General features: G+C 43.8%; 1 protein-coding gene across 1 annotated transcript; it reads left to right on the top strand.

Moving 5' to 3' along the window:
- The first annotated feature begins 227 nt into the window (after nucleotides 1-227).
- CHST13 (carbohydrate sulfotransferase 13) lies at nucleotides 228-17,523 on the top strand. Its single transcript, XM_073575029.1, has 3 exons — nucleotides 228-442; nucleotides 12,763-12,842; nucleotides 15,103-17,523. Exons 1-3 carry the CDS (start codon nucleotides 355-357, stop codon nucleotides 15,946-15,948), a joined length of 1,014 nt encoding a protein of 337 aa, XP_073431130.1. The 5' UTR covers nucleotides 228-354; the 3' UTR covers nucleotides 15,949-17,523.

Genomic DNA, 17,523 nt, shown 5'->3' with positions numbered 1-17,523 from the left:
TCCAGCAGCAGTGAGAACAGAAGCTCCCAGGACGGTCCGCACCATGTCTAACATAGGAGGGGGGAGGTTGTAAAAAGGGAAGGTTATTTTGGGGTTTATAAACTCCCTAAATCATGAGATCACTTGTAAGGAGGAACAGGCTCTGGGATGTTGTATGGTAGATGACAAAAATTGTAGGGTGGGTTTAACAAAAAGTTGTTCCAGGATATGAGGACTGATCCACCCCCGTGGAGGTGGAGGCAGGTGGTAACCTCCTTTGTGGGCTCTCTGGCTGTACAGGGAGAGTGCAGGGACTGAGTGGATCTGTGCACTCTTTGCAGGCAATGAGCACCCAGGGCTGGCTCCCTGTGCAGCATGAGGAGAAGCAAAGTGATGGTCCTGGCGACCTGTCTGGGCTCCTTCATAATGATCATCTTCTACTTCCAGAGCAGCCTGAGCTCAGGTAAGGGGTGCCCTCTCCTCTGGGAAAGGATGGGGGTAGAGGGGGCAGGGAGAAAGGGCTCACAGTCCCCAAACTCATCCCCTATCCCATATAATGCAAGATCCCTGAGCAATTGGCCATAGATTCCCCAGTAGAAGCATTGTTCGCTCTTGTAGCGACAATCGCGGCATCTAAATTATTGATGTCAGCGAAAGATCATATCTCCTAAGGTATCGGATGTGGCAGCACCAAAAAAAAGCAAGATATGGGGAGGAAAGGAAAAAAGTTGCATGCAAATCACGATCTGCGTAATCAGAAGCTCAGCAGAGAAAAAAAATGCCAACCTGCATCTACCTGAGGCACATACAGGCTACACAGGCCTTCAGGCGGGTACAGATTGCAAGCTCTTTGGCCCATAATGATTCTGTCGTGTATATCTGCTTTGTAAGTTTTCTTCTACTTCCCTTTTTCTAACGACCTCAACCGTTGACATAGTCGTTTTATTGGATGCCGTGCGGCATGTAAAGTGTTAACGCCTCTAACACCCCATAAATATGTGTCCCCCTCGCCGTGTTATAGGTATGAAATATTCCCTTTATTCGGGCATCGCCTCCCAGGACTCGGCTCAGGAATGTTCCTGCTTTGGGTTAGCAGCTAATGAATGGAACCTCTCAGCAAGCCTCTTTATAGTTCCACTTTAGTGCCTGCGCTTCACGGGGTTAATCGTACCCCCACTACTCTTCTGTTAACCCTTTTTTTTTTATAGGGAATTTTGATATTCATCAAGTTTATACAATTTTATCTGCACCCTAAAACTTAAAGGAAGGTGCTGGTGTAGCGGAACTAACCTGCTCATGGTATTATCACTATGATGTTACATAGGACTGCATGAAATGGTTAAATTAGTTTTAGCCCTGCTCCCTGTGGTAAAAGTTCATTTTATTCATTCATTCTGTGGTCCAGACTATATTAATATCTTCTCACCACAGTGGCTCTAAAATTAGCTGGCATTGAATGGGTTAATTGTTTAGGCTTCACCCGCCCCTCTCATAGTCTCTGCCAATGTGGCAGATCAAAATAAACACCCCTGTGCTCCCTGCCCCCCTTCCCCACATGTTCCTTGTGTCTGGCCGCATTGTGGAAGTTACTCTGGAGGCAAAAAACACTAAAATGTTTTAAGGTTGACGTCACACCAGGACCTCCGTCTCCCTATAGCTATTTTTTTAAATTATGTGCAGTATTTAAAAAAAAAAAAAAATAATAATAATTAAAGGGCCACTAACTCTAAAGTGTCCGACTTACAGTTCAGCCCCTGTGTGATGTACCCCACTGTGTAGGCAGAGGGTGAGACATGGTCCCATTGTGAAAAAACAGTATGGTGCGGTATTTTTTATTTTCTAGTAAAGGCTTACCACCCTGACGACCCACTGTTAATGGCACCATGAGGAGAGGCCTGGTGTGTGTTAAGGCCCCGTTACATTTAGCGATGCAGCAGCGATCCCGACCACGATACGACCCGGTCAGGATCGCTGGTGCATCGCTAAATGGTCGCTAGTGAGCTGCCACACAGGCAGATCTCAGCAGCGATACAGCAGCGGTCGTACTTACCTGTCACACGCAGCGAGGGTGACGTCTTCTGCCCGCGTCCATGGAGTCTTTTGTCGGCGCCAGCAGGAAGCCGACGATGAGAAATTGACCATCCCGTTCTCACGCGATGAGCGATATCCAGCGGGGAGCCGGGTCGGAGGTGAGTGTCACATGTAGCGAGATCGCTACCGATATCGCTGTTGCGTCACAAAATCGGTGACGCTTTAGCGATATTGCTAGTGATATCGCTATGTGTGATGAGGTGTAAAACTGTAGCGTTTCTGCACAAAACAATTGACATGCTGCGAATTGTAAACCGCAGCAAAACCGCGCGGAAAAATCCGCAGCATGTGCACTGCGGTTTTTTTTCCATTGAAAATAAAGGTACTGTACAACGCAGCAGAATCTGTGTTTCCGCAGAGCCAAAACCGCTGCGGAAACACAGCAGATTTCACTACGTGTGCACATACCCTCAAGAGAGAATCCTTAATTAGGTAAGATTAGATAAGTGGTGTGAAAGTTCCCCATATGCAAGTGAGATCAAAGGGCTGATGGTGCCTTCATTGTTTTTGGAGGAAATAGCTCAGATTTGGTAATGGGCCATAAATCCTTCTGACAATTTGACTCCTGTGTGAACAGAATCAAATATTGTAATGAATTTGCATTCCCAAACCCTTCGATGCTTCTGTGATGTAAAATTGCCTTTCAAAATGACAACTTTCATGTTGTCTATGTTGTGTGGCCAAACATTTCTGTGGTCCAAGACACAACATAGACAATATGAAAGTTGTCATTTTGAAAGGCAATTTCACATCACAGAAGCATCAAAGGGTTTGGGAATGCAGATTCATTACAATATTTGATTCTGTTCACACAGGACTCAATTTGTCAGAAGGATTTATGGCCATTACCAAATCTGAGCTATTTCCTCCAAAAACAATGAAGGCACCATCAGCCCTTTGATCTCACAGAACTTTCACACCACTTATCTAATCTTACCTAATTAATGATTCTCTCTTTAAGCTCAGTGTTTGTTTATTGGAGTGTCCATGTATCCCACCATGCCTGTACTCTTTACTGTATATAATTAGGTTTCTTCAAATACTTTGTTATATCAGCCTGATGAAGGGACATAAGCAGTCCCGAAAGCTTGCTTTGTAACATCATTCACTATATTTTGTTAGCCATTAAAAGAGATCACACCCACAAGATTCCTATTTTGTTTCTCTCACTGAGAGCAATATATATATATATTACTACCACATTGCAGCATAATTCAAGTGTGTATGGTCACATAACAACCACAAAGCACCACGACCGTCACAAGCAAATCGCAAAAAGTTGTATTTATTTTTTTATGACGTGCTGGCCAGTGGCCCCGTTCACCTGCATTACAGTGCGATACAACAACTTTTTGTGTCATAGCCAAAGTCTGTATCTAATCCCAACCTTAAGGCTAAGTGCACACGTACCGGAACTCTCGCGGAAATTACCGCGAGAGTTCCGGAATTCCAGTCCGTGGGAAAATCGCATTTTAAATTCCCGCGATTTTCTCGTGGAAAAACTAGCATTTTGCAAGCGTATTTAGCTTGCAAAATGCTAGCGTTTTCCAAGCGATCTGTAGCATCGCTTGGAGAACTGATTGACAGGTTGGTCACACTCGTCAAACATAGTGTTTGACGAGTGTGACCAACTTTTTACTACTGAGGCTGCCTATGCGGCATCAATAGTAAAAGATAAAATGTAAAAAAAAAATAAAAAATGGTGTTATTCTTACCCTCCGACGTCCCGCGCATCCGTTCCCAGTAATCCTTTGCGAAAATGCCCGCGATGACGTCAGTTCTCGCGGGATCGCAACGTCTCGCGGTAATTCGCGATGACGTCGCACAAATGACCGCGAGACTTCGCGATCCCGCGAGAACGGACGCCATCGCGGGCATTTTCGCAAAGGACTACTGGGAACGGGAGCGTGAAGAGAAGCGGAAAGACTGCGCGGGACGTCGGAGGGTGAGAATAACAATATTTTTTATTTTTAAATTCTATTTTTTACAGGGGTATGGTACCCAAAGCCCGGAGGACAGTCTTCTCTCCTCCGGACCGTGGGTACCATCCGCAATTGTTCTGCTTACTTTCCGCATGGTGTGCACAGCCACATGCGGGAAGTAAGCGGAACAATGCATTCCTATGGGTGCGGGATCGCCGCGATTCCGCAAATTAATGAGCATGCTGCGGTTTTTACCACGAAGCGATTCCGCCGCGGTAAAAACCGCAGCATTAGCACTGCATTGCGGAATCCCATAGGAATGCATGGGATGCTTATTTTTCGCGTTTTCGCGGCAAAATCGCGCAGTTAAAACAGCCGCGGAAACGCGAAAAAAACGCCACGTGTGAACTCAGCCTAACAGCGTGTCAATAATGGAGATGTGACACTCAAGTAGTCATTGATCAGAATTCCCTCCTCCCACAATCATCCCATTGAAGGAGCTATAGCCTGTTACAGAGGCGGTAGGGTATAGGGCGGAGAGCCTCTTTACAGCTGGCATCGAACAGTCAGAATTGTTTGTATTGAAGGCGCTAAACTGGACATGTCTGTGTCTGACTTTGTTTTCTTGCTATGACAGCACAGGAATGACTAGGCAGGACTCAGGAGGTGCCTCCATTTGGCTGACTGCTGTATCTTGGGGCATTCTCCCTTTAAAAGGGCTAAGGGGAATCTGGCATCCCAGTCAGTCCTGGTGCACAACGAACGGGCGTCTTACTTTTTTTCTTTTATTTTTTAAAACAGTCCAAGTGTAATTTTTGGCCCATAACAACCAATAACAGTGCAGCTTTCATATCTGCAGAGCATATCTGGAGATGTAAGCTGCACTTGGATTGGTTGCTATGGGAAACGAGGCCTAGTTTTTGTGCTTGACAGCTGTGATAAATGAGGCCCAGCTCTGTTTCCATACTAATGCTGAGGTGCAGTTGTTGCTACAGCTGGCGGATGTCCCTTTCACACCCCAGGAGACACATATTTGGAAATAACACCTCATGTACAGCCCATTACTTGGTCATTGCCCTGAATGTTGTGCAGTTGTCCACCATTTATCATTTCATTGACACACTTGAAAGGCTTCTCCAGACTTATTTTATTTTTTCTCATTACACTTTTTTGCAGTATGAGAAAGGTTGATGAAGGCCTATCTGACCAGTGGTATACTAGGCCCCCAAATGCATGTGTAATAGATATTAAAATGGCTGCACCCCTTTAACCTGGAGATGGATGTAGAATGAGGAAGGTTCCTAGCACTAAGTGTAGGCCGAGTGTCTGCACTGTGCCCGGCTGTGGTTTTCATCCTGCTGGGACTTGCAGTTCTAGAATAACTGGAGGACCGCATGTTGTAGCCTATTGCTGTGTTTTTAGTCCCTGTCGTTCACTTTGCCCCAGAGACATTGCATGGAGCTTGTGTAATTGCAGGCTTCGTGAACTTCTTGCTTGAAAACTGATCCGAGAGCAATCAGGTCTGAGTAATACTCATGATGTCGAGGAATGTGACTCAAATTGCTTACAGCAGGCCTCGGGACCCTCCTAATTGGAGCCTGTAGAACTACAAGCTTCAGCAAACAATGGCATCCAGAGAATTTTTTTTTTTTTTCTGTTCTTCAAGTATTCCACTTCCCAGCGATGGGCTCCTATCTAAAAACCCTCGAGGCTTTTCAAACGTCCACTCTTCACGTGTTATATCCCTGTTTTTCATGGCCAGAACACAACATACTATAGTCTGTGGCAAAGTTCATATCTTTTCTTTTTTATCCAAGTATTTGCAAAAATAAAGTCTTGATTGTGATCCATGGCAAGGATTAAACTTACCCATTCAAATCAACGGGTCTGTGCCAAAAAACGAACCGTACATGGATAACATCCTTTTTTTTACCCAGACATTTGAGGACTTTTTCTTTCCTCAGAAACCCCCTGCTGCCAATTGCAGTTTGTTAAAAAAAAAAAAACTTCTTTACTCACCTTCCCCAGGTCCAACGCTGAAGTCTCTGCCATTGCTCACGGTGTCTTCGTCTGCAGTGCTGCAGGCAATCAGCTCAGTGGTTCTGGCAGAGTTGACAGCACGAGCTGCTCAGCTGACTGATTGTTATTGTCTGCAGCGCTGACATCACATCTCCAGCGCTGCAGCCGAACACTGGGAGGAACAGTGGAGACTCGTCGCCTGACACTGGCGAGAGTGAGTAAAGAACAGCTCTTGTTTTCCTTTAAACCTTTTCTCGATCTGTGTCCCCCACAGACTATATATTGGGGTATATGTTTCTAAGCTTCACAATGGCTCCTTCACTGACTCAGATAATTGCGCACGTGTTTTGTGATTCTTAAATAAAACCACACAGCAGTGTCATGGCCTTAACACACCGGACACCAGCGGCTCCTGGCAGACCCCCCCCTTGACTTCTAATGGGGTCCACCTTGTTCCACTGAGGTCTTCATTAAAACTGGGATGAGAGAAAGTCGTGCAATCGCAACAGGTTGCAAAAAATGCTTGAAGGGGATGGACGGCGAAGAATTGATGTGGATGAAGCTCACATCAAAAGTATCAATAAATCCCAGTTTTTTAATAAATGACGACTAGTATGCATGACTTGTTTTTGCCGTGTTTTTTCTCCCAGTAAGGGAACACGGAAGCTCTTATCCTTGGTTGCACTGAATAGTCCTATTACAGACCCTTCTAATGAGATTTACGGCAATACATGTAATGTCCCAGTAACCCTAAAGGGTTAAACCAGTAGTGAAAGTGTCAGGAGGGGGAACTGTTTGCTCAGTATTCTGTGTGATATTTACCATCTCCAGCTCCACACAGGGGTTAAATGTCACAGCAGGCGTCACTCTTCCCTCTACGCTTGTCAAAGGTAATTGTATATATAAATGCATTTTTTATTGTGAGACCATTTTTGGCCCATATGTAGCAATATTGCTAAATATGAAGCAATAGAAACTAGCCTTGGCCAATCTCTGGATCATGTTAGCAACTGCATATTAGATTACAAGACCTTCCACCAGCTGATAAAATAAAAGCAGGCAAAGAAAATGTTGGCCTTCTCTGTTTGGTCGTTTCCATCTTGGATTGGAGAAAGAATTGGGCATTGCCAGTCTTGTTTGGTCTCTACTGAAGGCTGAGCAGTGGATGGAGGTCGCTGTAGCAAGCGACCTCCCGTCATGGATGCAGCGATCTTAGCTCTGTTGGAAAAGTGAAATATCAGAGTCTCCTAGGGTCAAGTAAAGAACTTTGGTTGAGATGTTTTAATGTCTATCACGCCCCAATACTCTCCTATGTTCCTTCAGGCTGGATTGGTCTTCTGTGTGCTGACGTGGTTAATATTGAATAAGTAAAGTCAGATCCCCAGAAACTGGAGCCAAGGTTTTGTGTCTGTGTAACCAGAGAACTCTGGCTTTGTATTAGATCATCCATCTTCCAGGACTTTCTAGGTACTCGCAGTGTAATGAAATCTCACGTCTGTAGGAAGAGTTCGTGGGTGGAAGCTTCATATTTGAGACTTAGGTTGCCATATTTAGGTAGTCTTTTGTTTAAAGGGTTAAGTTATAACCACAGAAGCATCATAATGTGATCATGTGTATTAATGTTTGAATTTTGGGTCACTTCAGGACGGTTCTTCCTGAGCCACTTGGTTCGTGAGTATAACACTAGGGCGTTAATGCAAGCATAGAGAGGTATCCAAGCAAGGTGAAGCTGTAGCCTCAATCATGATTTGTTGATGAGTGATGGTTGACTACAGATGGTAGCCCATTATCGTGTCAGGAACAGATGGATTTATATATATTAAATGCAAAACGGACCAGAACGTAATATAATTCTCGACATTGTTGTAATATGCTGCATACAGAATCTTGAAATGCAGCAAGGAAAGTGTTGGCAGGAGACTAGAATAATAATGTGTCCGGTAAACCTTCTGCGACCGTCCGATGATAGGACTCTATTGAGAGCCTCTAGATCCGGACCTCGGGATATCTGTGGATTCTAAGTTTATGATCCCGGAAGAAATATCAGCTGGTAATTTTCCACTGCTCTATTCTGATGTCTGAAAGATATGCTGTGTGGTGTACGGATAGTGAGTGGCAATTTTTTGAAAACCTTTGGGAATTCAGATGTTTCCATCAATGAGAAGTTTGGAGCTAAGTTTCCAAAGTTAGTAAGTTCATGTAAGGATATAGTTCTACGGACTTGCTCATGCTACCACTGGATAGGCAATAACTGTTCAATTAGTGGGAGTCTCACCGATCTCCAGATCTTCCTTACGACCTTGGCCAGGAGGACTTGAATGATGAGGCAGGTTGCTCATGCATCCTTCTGCTCCATTCTAGCCTATGACTTGCCTACTTTGGACACATCATAGGAAGAGAGCCATCACTGAAGAAGGACATCATGGTCAGAGTAAGACCAGCAACCCAATAGCTTTATGTTACTAAGGTAACGGCAGAAAAGACCCTGGTGGATCTATCTAGACTTGCTCAAGATCAATCTTCCTACAGCTCATTCATCCATCAAGTCGCCATGGCTCGAGATTGAGCCAAAAACTGTTAAATGATACTGATGAAACTAACCAAGTGCAGCGCTCGGATATCTTCAGCTATCTAGATGTGGATGGAGCATTTTGGAGCACGGTCTTGACCAAACAGTCCCTTTAATTAGCTATAACCCTCTATTACTCTGCTGGGCACTGAGCCCCTCAAACTTTCAGTTCTGATCTTTCACACATAGTTATTTTGCAAACTGCGTGAAGAATTTCTATATTTCCTGTGGGCAGATGATTGGGCAAAAGAGAAACCATTGGTAAAAGCCAAACCACAGAGTTGGGGAAAAAAAATCTGTGACGCAGGGAATTTTTATTACTTAGATAAAACGTTATTGCACAATGGCTATAATAATGACGGTTTTGTCAGAAACATGAATAACTGTGAGGACACTGGGTATGTGCACACTCCGTTTTTTTAGTAATCTTTTGGAGTTGGTCTGCTCTGGAAAATTTACTCAACAAACGCTTCAAAGAATTTTCCAATCTTCCTATAGTAAACGTCTTGCTGGTGAAATGTTCATATTTTGGGAGTTTTTTTTTTTTTTTTTTTAAATCTTTCTACTACAAAATTCCTTTTTGATCTCCAAAACAACCTTTCTCCATTCAACTAAGTTTCCCATCATAGTTATTTTATTACTGAGTTTTACCCTACTGTTTGCCAAGCAGCTGCTCAATTATGTGCTGGGTCTTCTAGCATACAGGTAATACTTGAAGGCGCCCATAGTCTTGTAGGCCTCTGTGATGTCACCCACGAGAAGTGGCAGTATATATTAATACTCAGCAAGATGAGACCGTGGAAGATGGCTCTTCCTCTGGAGTACTAAGACACAAATGGTGCAAGGTGCTTGTACATGTAAAGCTCCATCAGCCGGTATCTTTATATTCTCTGATATGAAGTGCAAGAAACATCCCTCCCCAGCTCCTCCATACGCTATTGTGAAACTAGCCTAAAATGATTGGACAACCCGTACTTGGGGAGGGTGCGGTGCCTGGCACTTGGGGTGTAGGCATCTGTGTAGCAGTTATCCTTGACTTGTTCCTGGTGGTCTTCCTGACTTTAGATTGCTTCTCAACCTTGACCATGGCCTCATGACCTTACTTTTTCCTTCTGACCTGTGCTTTCCATACACCCACATGTTTACCAAACATTGCCATATCCTTTCATTCCCTCCAAGCCCTAATCTGTGCTCAGGTTTGCCGCATGCGAACACTTGACCAAAGAACAGCAGCCATGGACCTGCCACAGTGGCCCATAATTAAATCTTAATTATATCATTAAAATGATTGGAGTCTCCTTTGTTATCCAGTACCCTTAATTCCGGGTAACGGGCCAATGAACAGTGGCATTATCTCCAGAACGATAATGTATACACCATTCCAGACCTGTGATGGCTGCCTAGAACCATATTTTACAAAAGACATCATTTCTGCCCTACTGTCCACGCTGTCATCTGAAGGTCTAATCCTCTCCAGATGTGGAGCCGCTACTACATTCCTGTCCGGATTCAGGAGAACACAGAGATCACTAATCACAGATGAGGGCTGAGACCAGTGGCCGGATGAGGCAAGGGAGGAAAAATATCAAAAATTCCCCAGAAAGCAGAAGTCCATGAACAATTCTTCATGGAGAGTCTGGAAAACAACACCAGCAATGAGAGCTTTCTAGAGGACCAAATGATCAGAGTAGATTGCATGATTTATGGGTGCGCCCATTGACGAGTGCCACAGATGAAAATGCTAGCCCCATCACAATCTGGTTGTTTGTACTGTTCTTCCTCTCCAGGATTTGGTGGTTTCCTTCAGAACAGGACTTGTCGTACTGTGGCTCCATGTGTCTGGCAAAGTCAATATTTTGTTTTTTTTCCCCCTATATACTGGGGAGCTGAGGAAATCTTCAAGAAATATGTAGAGTATATGAAGTCCATCTTTCTTAGATGGACCAGATTAAGGTCTGTGGACGTCCTGGGACATAATACCCCCCTGCTCTGTAGATTTCCATAGTAGATAGTGATAATTGTTTGCTGGGCGATTATCGTCACCTCCATGCAGCATGAACAGTGTCTGGCCGCTCCATACAAATGCCTCTTGCCATGGTCGTCGCTGTTTTTCGGCCAGGGGACATAAGTTCCTGTTTTTGGATATACCAACAGTAAAATCCACAACCACTTTAATAGTTCTCATCTATTGTGTGGATACGTGATCGCTTCTGTGCACTGTGTAATAGCCTTACATCATGTAATCTCATCATGTGTGATAGTCTGCTGAGCAAATGTATCTAAGCCTAGCTGCTGTATCCAAGACTATGCCATACTGTCTAATGGGGTGCAGTATCTAATAAACTTATGTGATATTGTGCTGCTAAACTATCCAAGGCTATTGTGATATAATGTATCTAAGCCTACCATGTGTGATACTGGCTGCTGTATGTGCTGCACTGTTTGCTAGGGTGCTATCTTATCCACTAGTGATAGGCTTAGGTACACTACAGACTATCGTGTGATACTGCATCCATGACTGTTATGTGCCACACTCTTGCGTGCTGTATCTATTAGCTCATATACTGTATATATTGTGATATTTTACTGTTAAGCCACTATATCTAACCCCCTTGTGTATTGCTGTCTACTTCGACATATCTAAGCCTATCATGTCATATTGTCTTCTGTATCTGAGGCTTTTGTCTGTTCTGTATCTAATCCCTTGTTGTGATACTGTAGTGACACGGTAGTGTATCTAAGCTCCTCATCTGAGCTGCTGTATCTAAACTCGTCATGTCAGACGTGAAACGCATAGGTGGGCCTTCTGCGCTGCTGATGGAGATCCGAAAGAATGGTTCAGAATACAAAGTAGACTTGATCTGTGTTTTATCAACACATTTCAAAGTTATGAGACTTCATTAGGCTGTAGCCACGTACAAAAGCTTTTTTTCCGTAGCCCTTAGGGCCATGTTCAGACAGGAGTATATGGACTGCAGCTCAGGCTGGACCCGCGGTCCGTCCAGGCATTGTGGCCCATACACAGACCATGAAATACGCTTGTCTGAACTCAGACTAAGCTTCACACTGGGGGTCTCTTGTTACGGCCCACCATGGAGCCATACTACTGGCTGACGCCCAGCACTTCGCTATATATTGTCTGGTGTTGGCTGATCTTATGTTTTAAGCATTAGAGGGAAACAATCGATGAGCGCTCAGACGCAGCCGCACAGGTCACACTTTCCGTACATCATCGGAACATGAGGTTTTTACATTGTCTCAATGATTAAGAAATGTGACGGTTACACAACAGAAGCTTCTCAGCGGAAAGATGGCCCCACTGTGCGTAATGTTCCTGCCCTGGACTGCGGCCCGGACTAACAGGACCCCACATATTCTTGCTATGATGTCGTCTTCAGCTCCGTGATGTCATCACATACCAAACTGTTCCAGTTCTTCTTCCATTTTTTTTTTTTTTTTCTTTTTTCTTTCTTTTCTGCATGACTGGGGTGCAATAAAAACCAGATGTGATTTAGGATTCCCGAGGGACCACGGGAGATTACTTTCCAGACTTTACCCCCCTCCCATTATTTTAGGATTAAATCCTGATGATGGAGGCTCAAAGCGAAACGCTCTCAAGCGAGCCTGCCTGACGTCTCCCACAGCAGCGGACGGGGTGACGGTGACAGATGTGACTTACTGTAGCAGAAAAACAGTTGCCTAAAATTCAAAAACCTAAAAATGTATTAACAAACTATATGAAAAAATATTTGATATAGAAGTGTGTGTGTGTGTGTGTGTGTGTGAAGAAATATGCAATACATATCAGAAATGGAAATTAATGTCTATAATGTGGGGGGGGGGCATGAGAAATGCCGGGCTGCTGGATCGACTCCAGGTGGTGAGGTAACTTACTGCATTCTCTGGAGTTAGAGGCTACAAAATATTTGGAGAATCCCCCAAGTCACGTTTTGAAGAAACTCAGACATTTCATTAGTAGCTCATAAAGTTTTTAAGGATGTCATGGAGTCGGCCGTCTTGTAAATAGTCTGCAAGTTGCCAGAAGTTCTAATAAAGCGGTATGTGGTTGACTGGGGCTTAGTGACATTCCCCGCGTACTTTGCTCGCACCGTCCTTCCTCGTGTCCCAACGGAGATTTGATAGGTTAAATTCTTATTTTTTTCTTTTTTCTAACTCTTTAAGGTGAGGATCATTTTTCTATGGGCAGTTGGAATGGGAAGCAAAGACGAAGCCCCCTGCAAGCCTTGTACGACAGTGAACAGGTAAGTAGCTGCCCCTTACCCTGACCACTCAATTTTTAACTGCAATTTTCTATGAATCTATGGGTAAATCGGCCTCAGCAAATCTGCATTATAATGAGCTGATTTTGGTGCAGGTTTTCTTGCGGATGTCACCTGCAGAAGCTAAAAAGTGAAAATCCACAAGAAACCCTTGATCATGAATAGACAAACTGCCATACAGTGAAATCCGCAGACGGTCCATTTATGTGCAAGAATTCTCGTGGATCACATTTGTAAACTCATCCACTCTTCTGCTCGCAAGTCCAGACGGAAAACTGCAGTCGTATAGAGCGATGCTTGGCACAACTCAAATATTGCCACTGCCTGTAGGAGGAAAAAGAGTTAGGCTGTGTTCACACAAAGGGTTTTTTTAGCGGTTTTTACCACAGTTTTCACTATAAAACCGCTAAAAATAAGCTTCCCAGTCATTTCTATGCATTTTGCACTTTTTGTGCACATTGATGCGTTTTTTTCTCGCAGTAAAAAACGCATCGCGGTAAAAAAACGCAGCTTGCTAATTAATTTGGCGGATTTTTCCGCGGTTTTGGCTTCTTCCATGTGTTTTGAAACCGCTGCGGAAAAAAACGCATCAAAACCGCGCAAAAACCGCCGCGGAAAAATAGGTGCGGTTTCTGGGAAGTGAGTCAGGTTTTCAAGCAGAAATTTTCTGCTACGTGTGCACTAGGGTGACCGGATCTCATATGGGGGGGAAAAAATGTCAGAATCTTGTTCGTCTGGACACCACAAAACGATTCCCCTTTCCAGATATTGAGAGAGCCAAAATTTGAGCTCGATCAAACGACGTTAACCCGTGCCGCTCATCGCTCAAAGTTTGAAAAAATCCAAATTGAGGTATTTTAAGATTTAGGTATTTTGCATAGTCTGTTAGACTATAAAGAATGTGACAACAACATTGCAGAAATAGCCCTGACCAAATTTTCGAACCATTTGTGGTATTTGAATGCAGAGTTGGTGGGATTATCGTTTTTTGATCCCACCATTACAGACAATGAAAAGTTGTTAATTGCTAATAAATTGCTCAGTAGCACAGATCAACCATCAGAGTACGCTAACCTACATGAGTTGATAATTTTACATAGTTATCTAATTTATTCTAGAGCTTTTGTTAAAGTAGTTTTTGAAACGTCAGAATATAATGCTCGGCATTTGCTTACAACTTGCAGGACATATTGCTTTTGTTCTTCATCTTTTGTCAGAAGGTCGTTAAAGTCGGTTACTTCCTACCTCTTTTAATTTTTCTTTCCTAACTTTTGGATTTACAACCCTAGCGTGCTCTGATGGTTCATCTGTGCTACTGAGCAATTTATTAGCCATTAACAACTTTTCATTGTCTGTAATGGTGGGATCAAAAAACGATAATCCCACCAACTCTGCATTCAAATACCACAAATGGTTCGAAAATTTGGTCAGGGCTATTTCTGCAATGTTGTTGTCACATTCTTTATAGTCTAACAGACTATGCAAAATACCTAAATCTTAAAATACCTCAATTTGGATTTTTTCAAACTTTGAGCGACGAGCGGCACGGGTTAACGTCGTTTGATCGAGCTCAAATTTTGGCTATCTCAATATCTGGAAAGGGGAATCGTTTTGTGGGGTCCAGACGGACAAAATTCCAACATCGATTTTTTTTTTTGCGGTCACCCTAGTGTGCACTTAGCCTAAGGCATCCATTTAGGATCCAGTTAGGAAGGCTTTATTTTTGAAGCTTCTGGATGCCAATGTCAAACCTGTAATGGGCCCCCCAGTAATGACACATCCTTGTCTACTTTTATGGAACAAAAGATCATTTTGGACCGCTTTGCCTTTACTTGCCAGCTTTGCAGTTTTGTTGATGATTGGAGCTCATCAGTAGAGAGCAGGATGAGGAAATCAGATGGGTCCGCCTCTCCACAGAGGCTGCGGGATGTTGCTTACACACTGCCATTACCAACCCTCTGTTTTTGCCTTTAGAAGTCCTAACATTCAGGACCGAGAATCCTAATAGGGATTTGGCAGAGTCCTGAAAGTGTCGGACACTTTACTGTTCACACAAAGTACAGAACATGTTCTACATGGCCAAATCTCCATTCCGTCACGACTTTGGAAAGATGACCTTACCGTCTCACTATTTACATAGGCAATCACTGTTTCCTTCTTTCATTGTGAGATTGGGATGGGAGAGGGGATTTGACAGAAATGATGAGATACATTTATAAATATATTTTGTTTTTACTTTTAGTTTGAGCCTGCACCAATCCAAGCAAAACACCAGAATCGTCGGGAGCTGCTGGCCAGCGCCTGCAAGACCTACACGAGGAAACGCCGCGTCCTCACTGCCGATGACCTCAAACACCTGATTGTGGATGACACGCATGGGTTGCTGTACTGTTATGTGCCGAAGGTGGCATGCACCAACTGGAAGAGGGTCATGATGGTGCTCACTGGTCAGGGCAAGTATAAGGACCCTACACTCATTCCAGCCAACGAGGCCCACATTCCGACAAACCTTCGCACCCTTTCTGAGTTTAGCACCTCTGAGATCAACTTCCGGCTCCGGAACTACCTCAAGTTCATCTTCGTAAGAGAGCCTTTTGAGAGGCTGATCTCCGCCTACAGAAACAAATTTACTCGCACGTACAACACTGCCTTTCACAAGCGTTACGGCACCAAGATCATAGAGCGTCATCGCAGAGACCCATCTCTGGAGGCGCGTGAACGCGGAGACGATGTCACCTTCGAAGAATTTTTATATTACTTAGTCGACCCACAAACCCAGCGAGAAGAGCCGTTCAATGAGCACTGGGAGAGGGTCCATTCCTTATGCCACCCTTGTATTGTCCAATATGATGTGGTGGGCAAATATGAGACTCTAGAAGAAGATGCCAGCTACCTCCTGCAGCTGATAGGGGTAGGAGATTCTATTAAGTTCCCATCTTCTTCCAAAACCACACGGACCACTGACGGGATGGCAGCCGAGTTCTTCAAGGGCATTAGCCGCTTCTACCAGCGGCGTCTCTTCAATCTCTACAAGATGGACTTTTTGCTCTTCAATTACAGTATTCCACATTACTTGCAGATACATTGAGCGTGGGATGAGGAGGAGGTTGGTGCAGGGGCCTGGTGCTCTCTTGCATCTCTTATTTTTTTTTTTTTTTTTTCCCGTGAAGGGGAAAACACATGATGGAGCCAAATGTATTTATTGCGATGTTAATTTCTTCAGTGAGTCTTTTTTTTACCCTGGATGTGCATTCAGAGAAGATCGCCTCCGGGCTATAAATGTCTCCAGCCGACTTTCCATAGCGGCAAGGACGTCAATGTTGTAGTGTTAGGCACGCTCGCTAGTCGCTTTCTTCATCGACCACATAAGGCTGCAGGAATCGGCCAAATTTGCTACAGTACGGTGTCGGATCAGGCTGCTTGTACGCTTATCGCCTGTGTGAAATACATTCATGACTTGAAAGGATTTTTTTTTTTTTTGTTTTGTTTTTCACCTGAGTCGCTCACATCCATTGATTCACGTGATGGGAGGCCAAGACGCCCTTTACAAACTGTCCGATGATTTCTTCTCGGACGTGTTTTCAGATGTGTTTTTAATTAAATGTGATGTCATTGGCCGTTTCATTACATGTCTACCGTCTCAACCAGTGGCGGAGCATAAAAAAGCTCTTTAAAACATCTAAATGCCATCCTTTTGTGTCTACAGCTCCTCTGCAGGCCCATGTATTTCCAGGTAGTCTTGTAGATTAATTCCAGAGTCAAAATGACATCCATCAACCCCTTAATTGTTAAAGGGGTTGTCTGGCTAGTTTCAATTATTTTAGAAATGGGCCCTAACCAAAAACTTGCCTTCTCGTCCCTTCGCCTTCTCGTCCCTTCGCCTTCTCGTCCCTCGCGGCTTCCTTTTCTGATGGGACCATTACTGATGCTCACAACTGGTGCAACCTCCCCCTACTGGAAGAGGAAGGCAGGAGACTTGATGGGACACTGGCAGCACTACGTAGCAGTGGTGGGGGTCTGGTAGGTGGGCTTGTGACTTTTGTAAAATATTTAGACAATCATGGCCTCATTTTTTAAATTAAGTGAAAAGTATTGGAGAATGTGGGTTTTTTTTTTTTTTTTTATGGCAGTATACAGTGTAGCGGTCGTAGGTCAGATGAGGTCAGTCAACCCCGGGTTTGTATTTTTAGGGTTGGCCTTTATTAACATGCATAGAAAGATAAGCAATCTTAGAGGTCAAGCGGCCGGAATGATGACTGAGGGGTGGGCTAAGGAAGCATCCAGGCCTCTAGAGGAGCTATAAACCCAAAATTATGATTTGCAAAGTTGCTTCATATTTCACTTTTAAATGCCTTAAAACTGCTGAAGACGCAGATACAACAAGCTGGTGTCCGCGCAGATCATCAGGAGATAGGACAGGAACACTGTACAACTGTATTCTGGGACTTGTAGTACAGAACACTATAGGCCTTCTGTATTAAAAAAAAAATATTGATAAATGTGGAGTGGTCGCCCAAGGCAGCCAATAAGATCACTGCTTTCAAAAATGTCTCATTCAAAATCAAGTTTTCTTTACTTTTTTTTCTTTTCTATGTGACTATAATTATAAAAAAAAGTAAAATATTGTAGATGTGATACTGATTAATGAAACATTAATCAATAA

The sequence above is a fragment of the Dendrobates tinctorius genome, unplaced genomic scaffold, assembly GCF_039654945.1.
Source record: "Dendrobates tinctorius isolate UK_male_01 unplaced genomic scaffold, ASM3965494v1 ptg000041l, whole genome shotgun sequence".
NCBI classification, from domain to species: Eukaryota; Metazoa; Chordata; class Amphibia; order Anura; family Dendrobatidae; genus Dendrobates; species Dendrobates tinctorius.
This window is presented reverse-complemented; position numbering and strand designations above follow the sequence as displayed.

Excerpts from the sequence above, each read along its gene's own strand:
- CHST13 (XM_073575029.1), top strand. The coding sequence starts at position 355 with ATGAGGAGAAGCAAAGTGATGGTCCTGGCGACCTGTCTGGGCTCCTTC. Across the intron at positions 443-12,762 it reads CCAGAGCAGCCTGAGCTCAG|GTGAGGATCATTTTTCTATG; the intron begins GTAAGGGGTGCC and ends TAACTCTTTAAG. Across the intron at positions 12,843-15,102 it reads CCTTGTACGACAGTGAACAG|TTTGAGCCTGCACCAATCCA; the intron begins GTAAGTAGCTGC and ends TTTTACTTTTAG.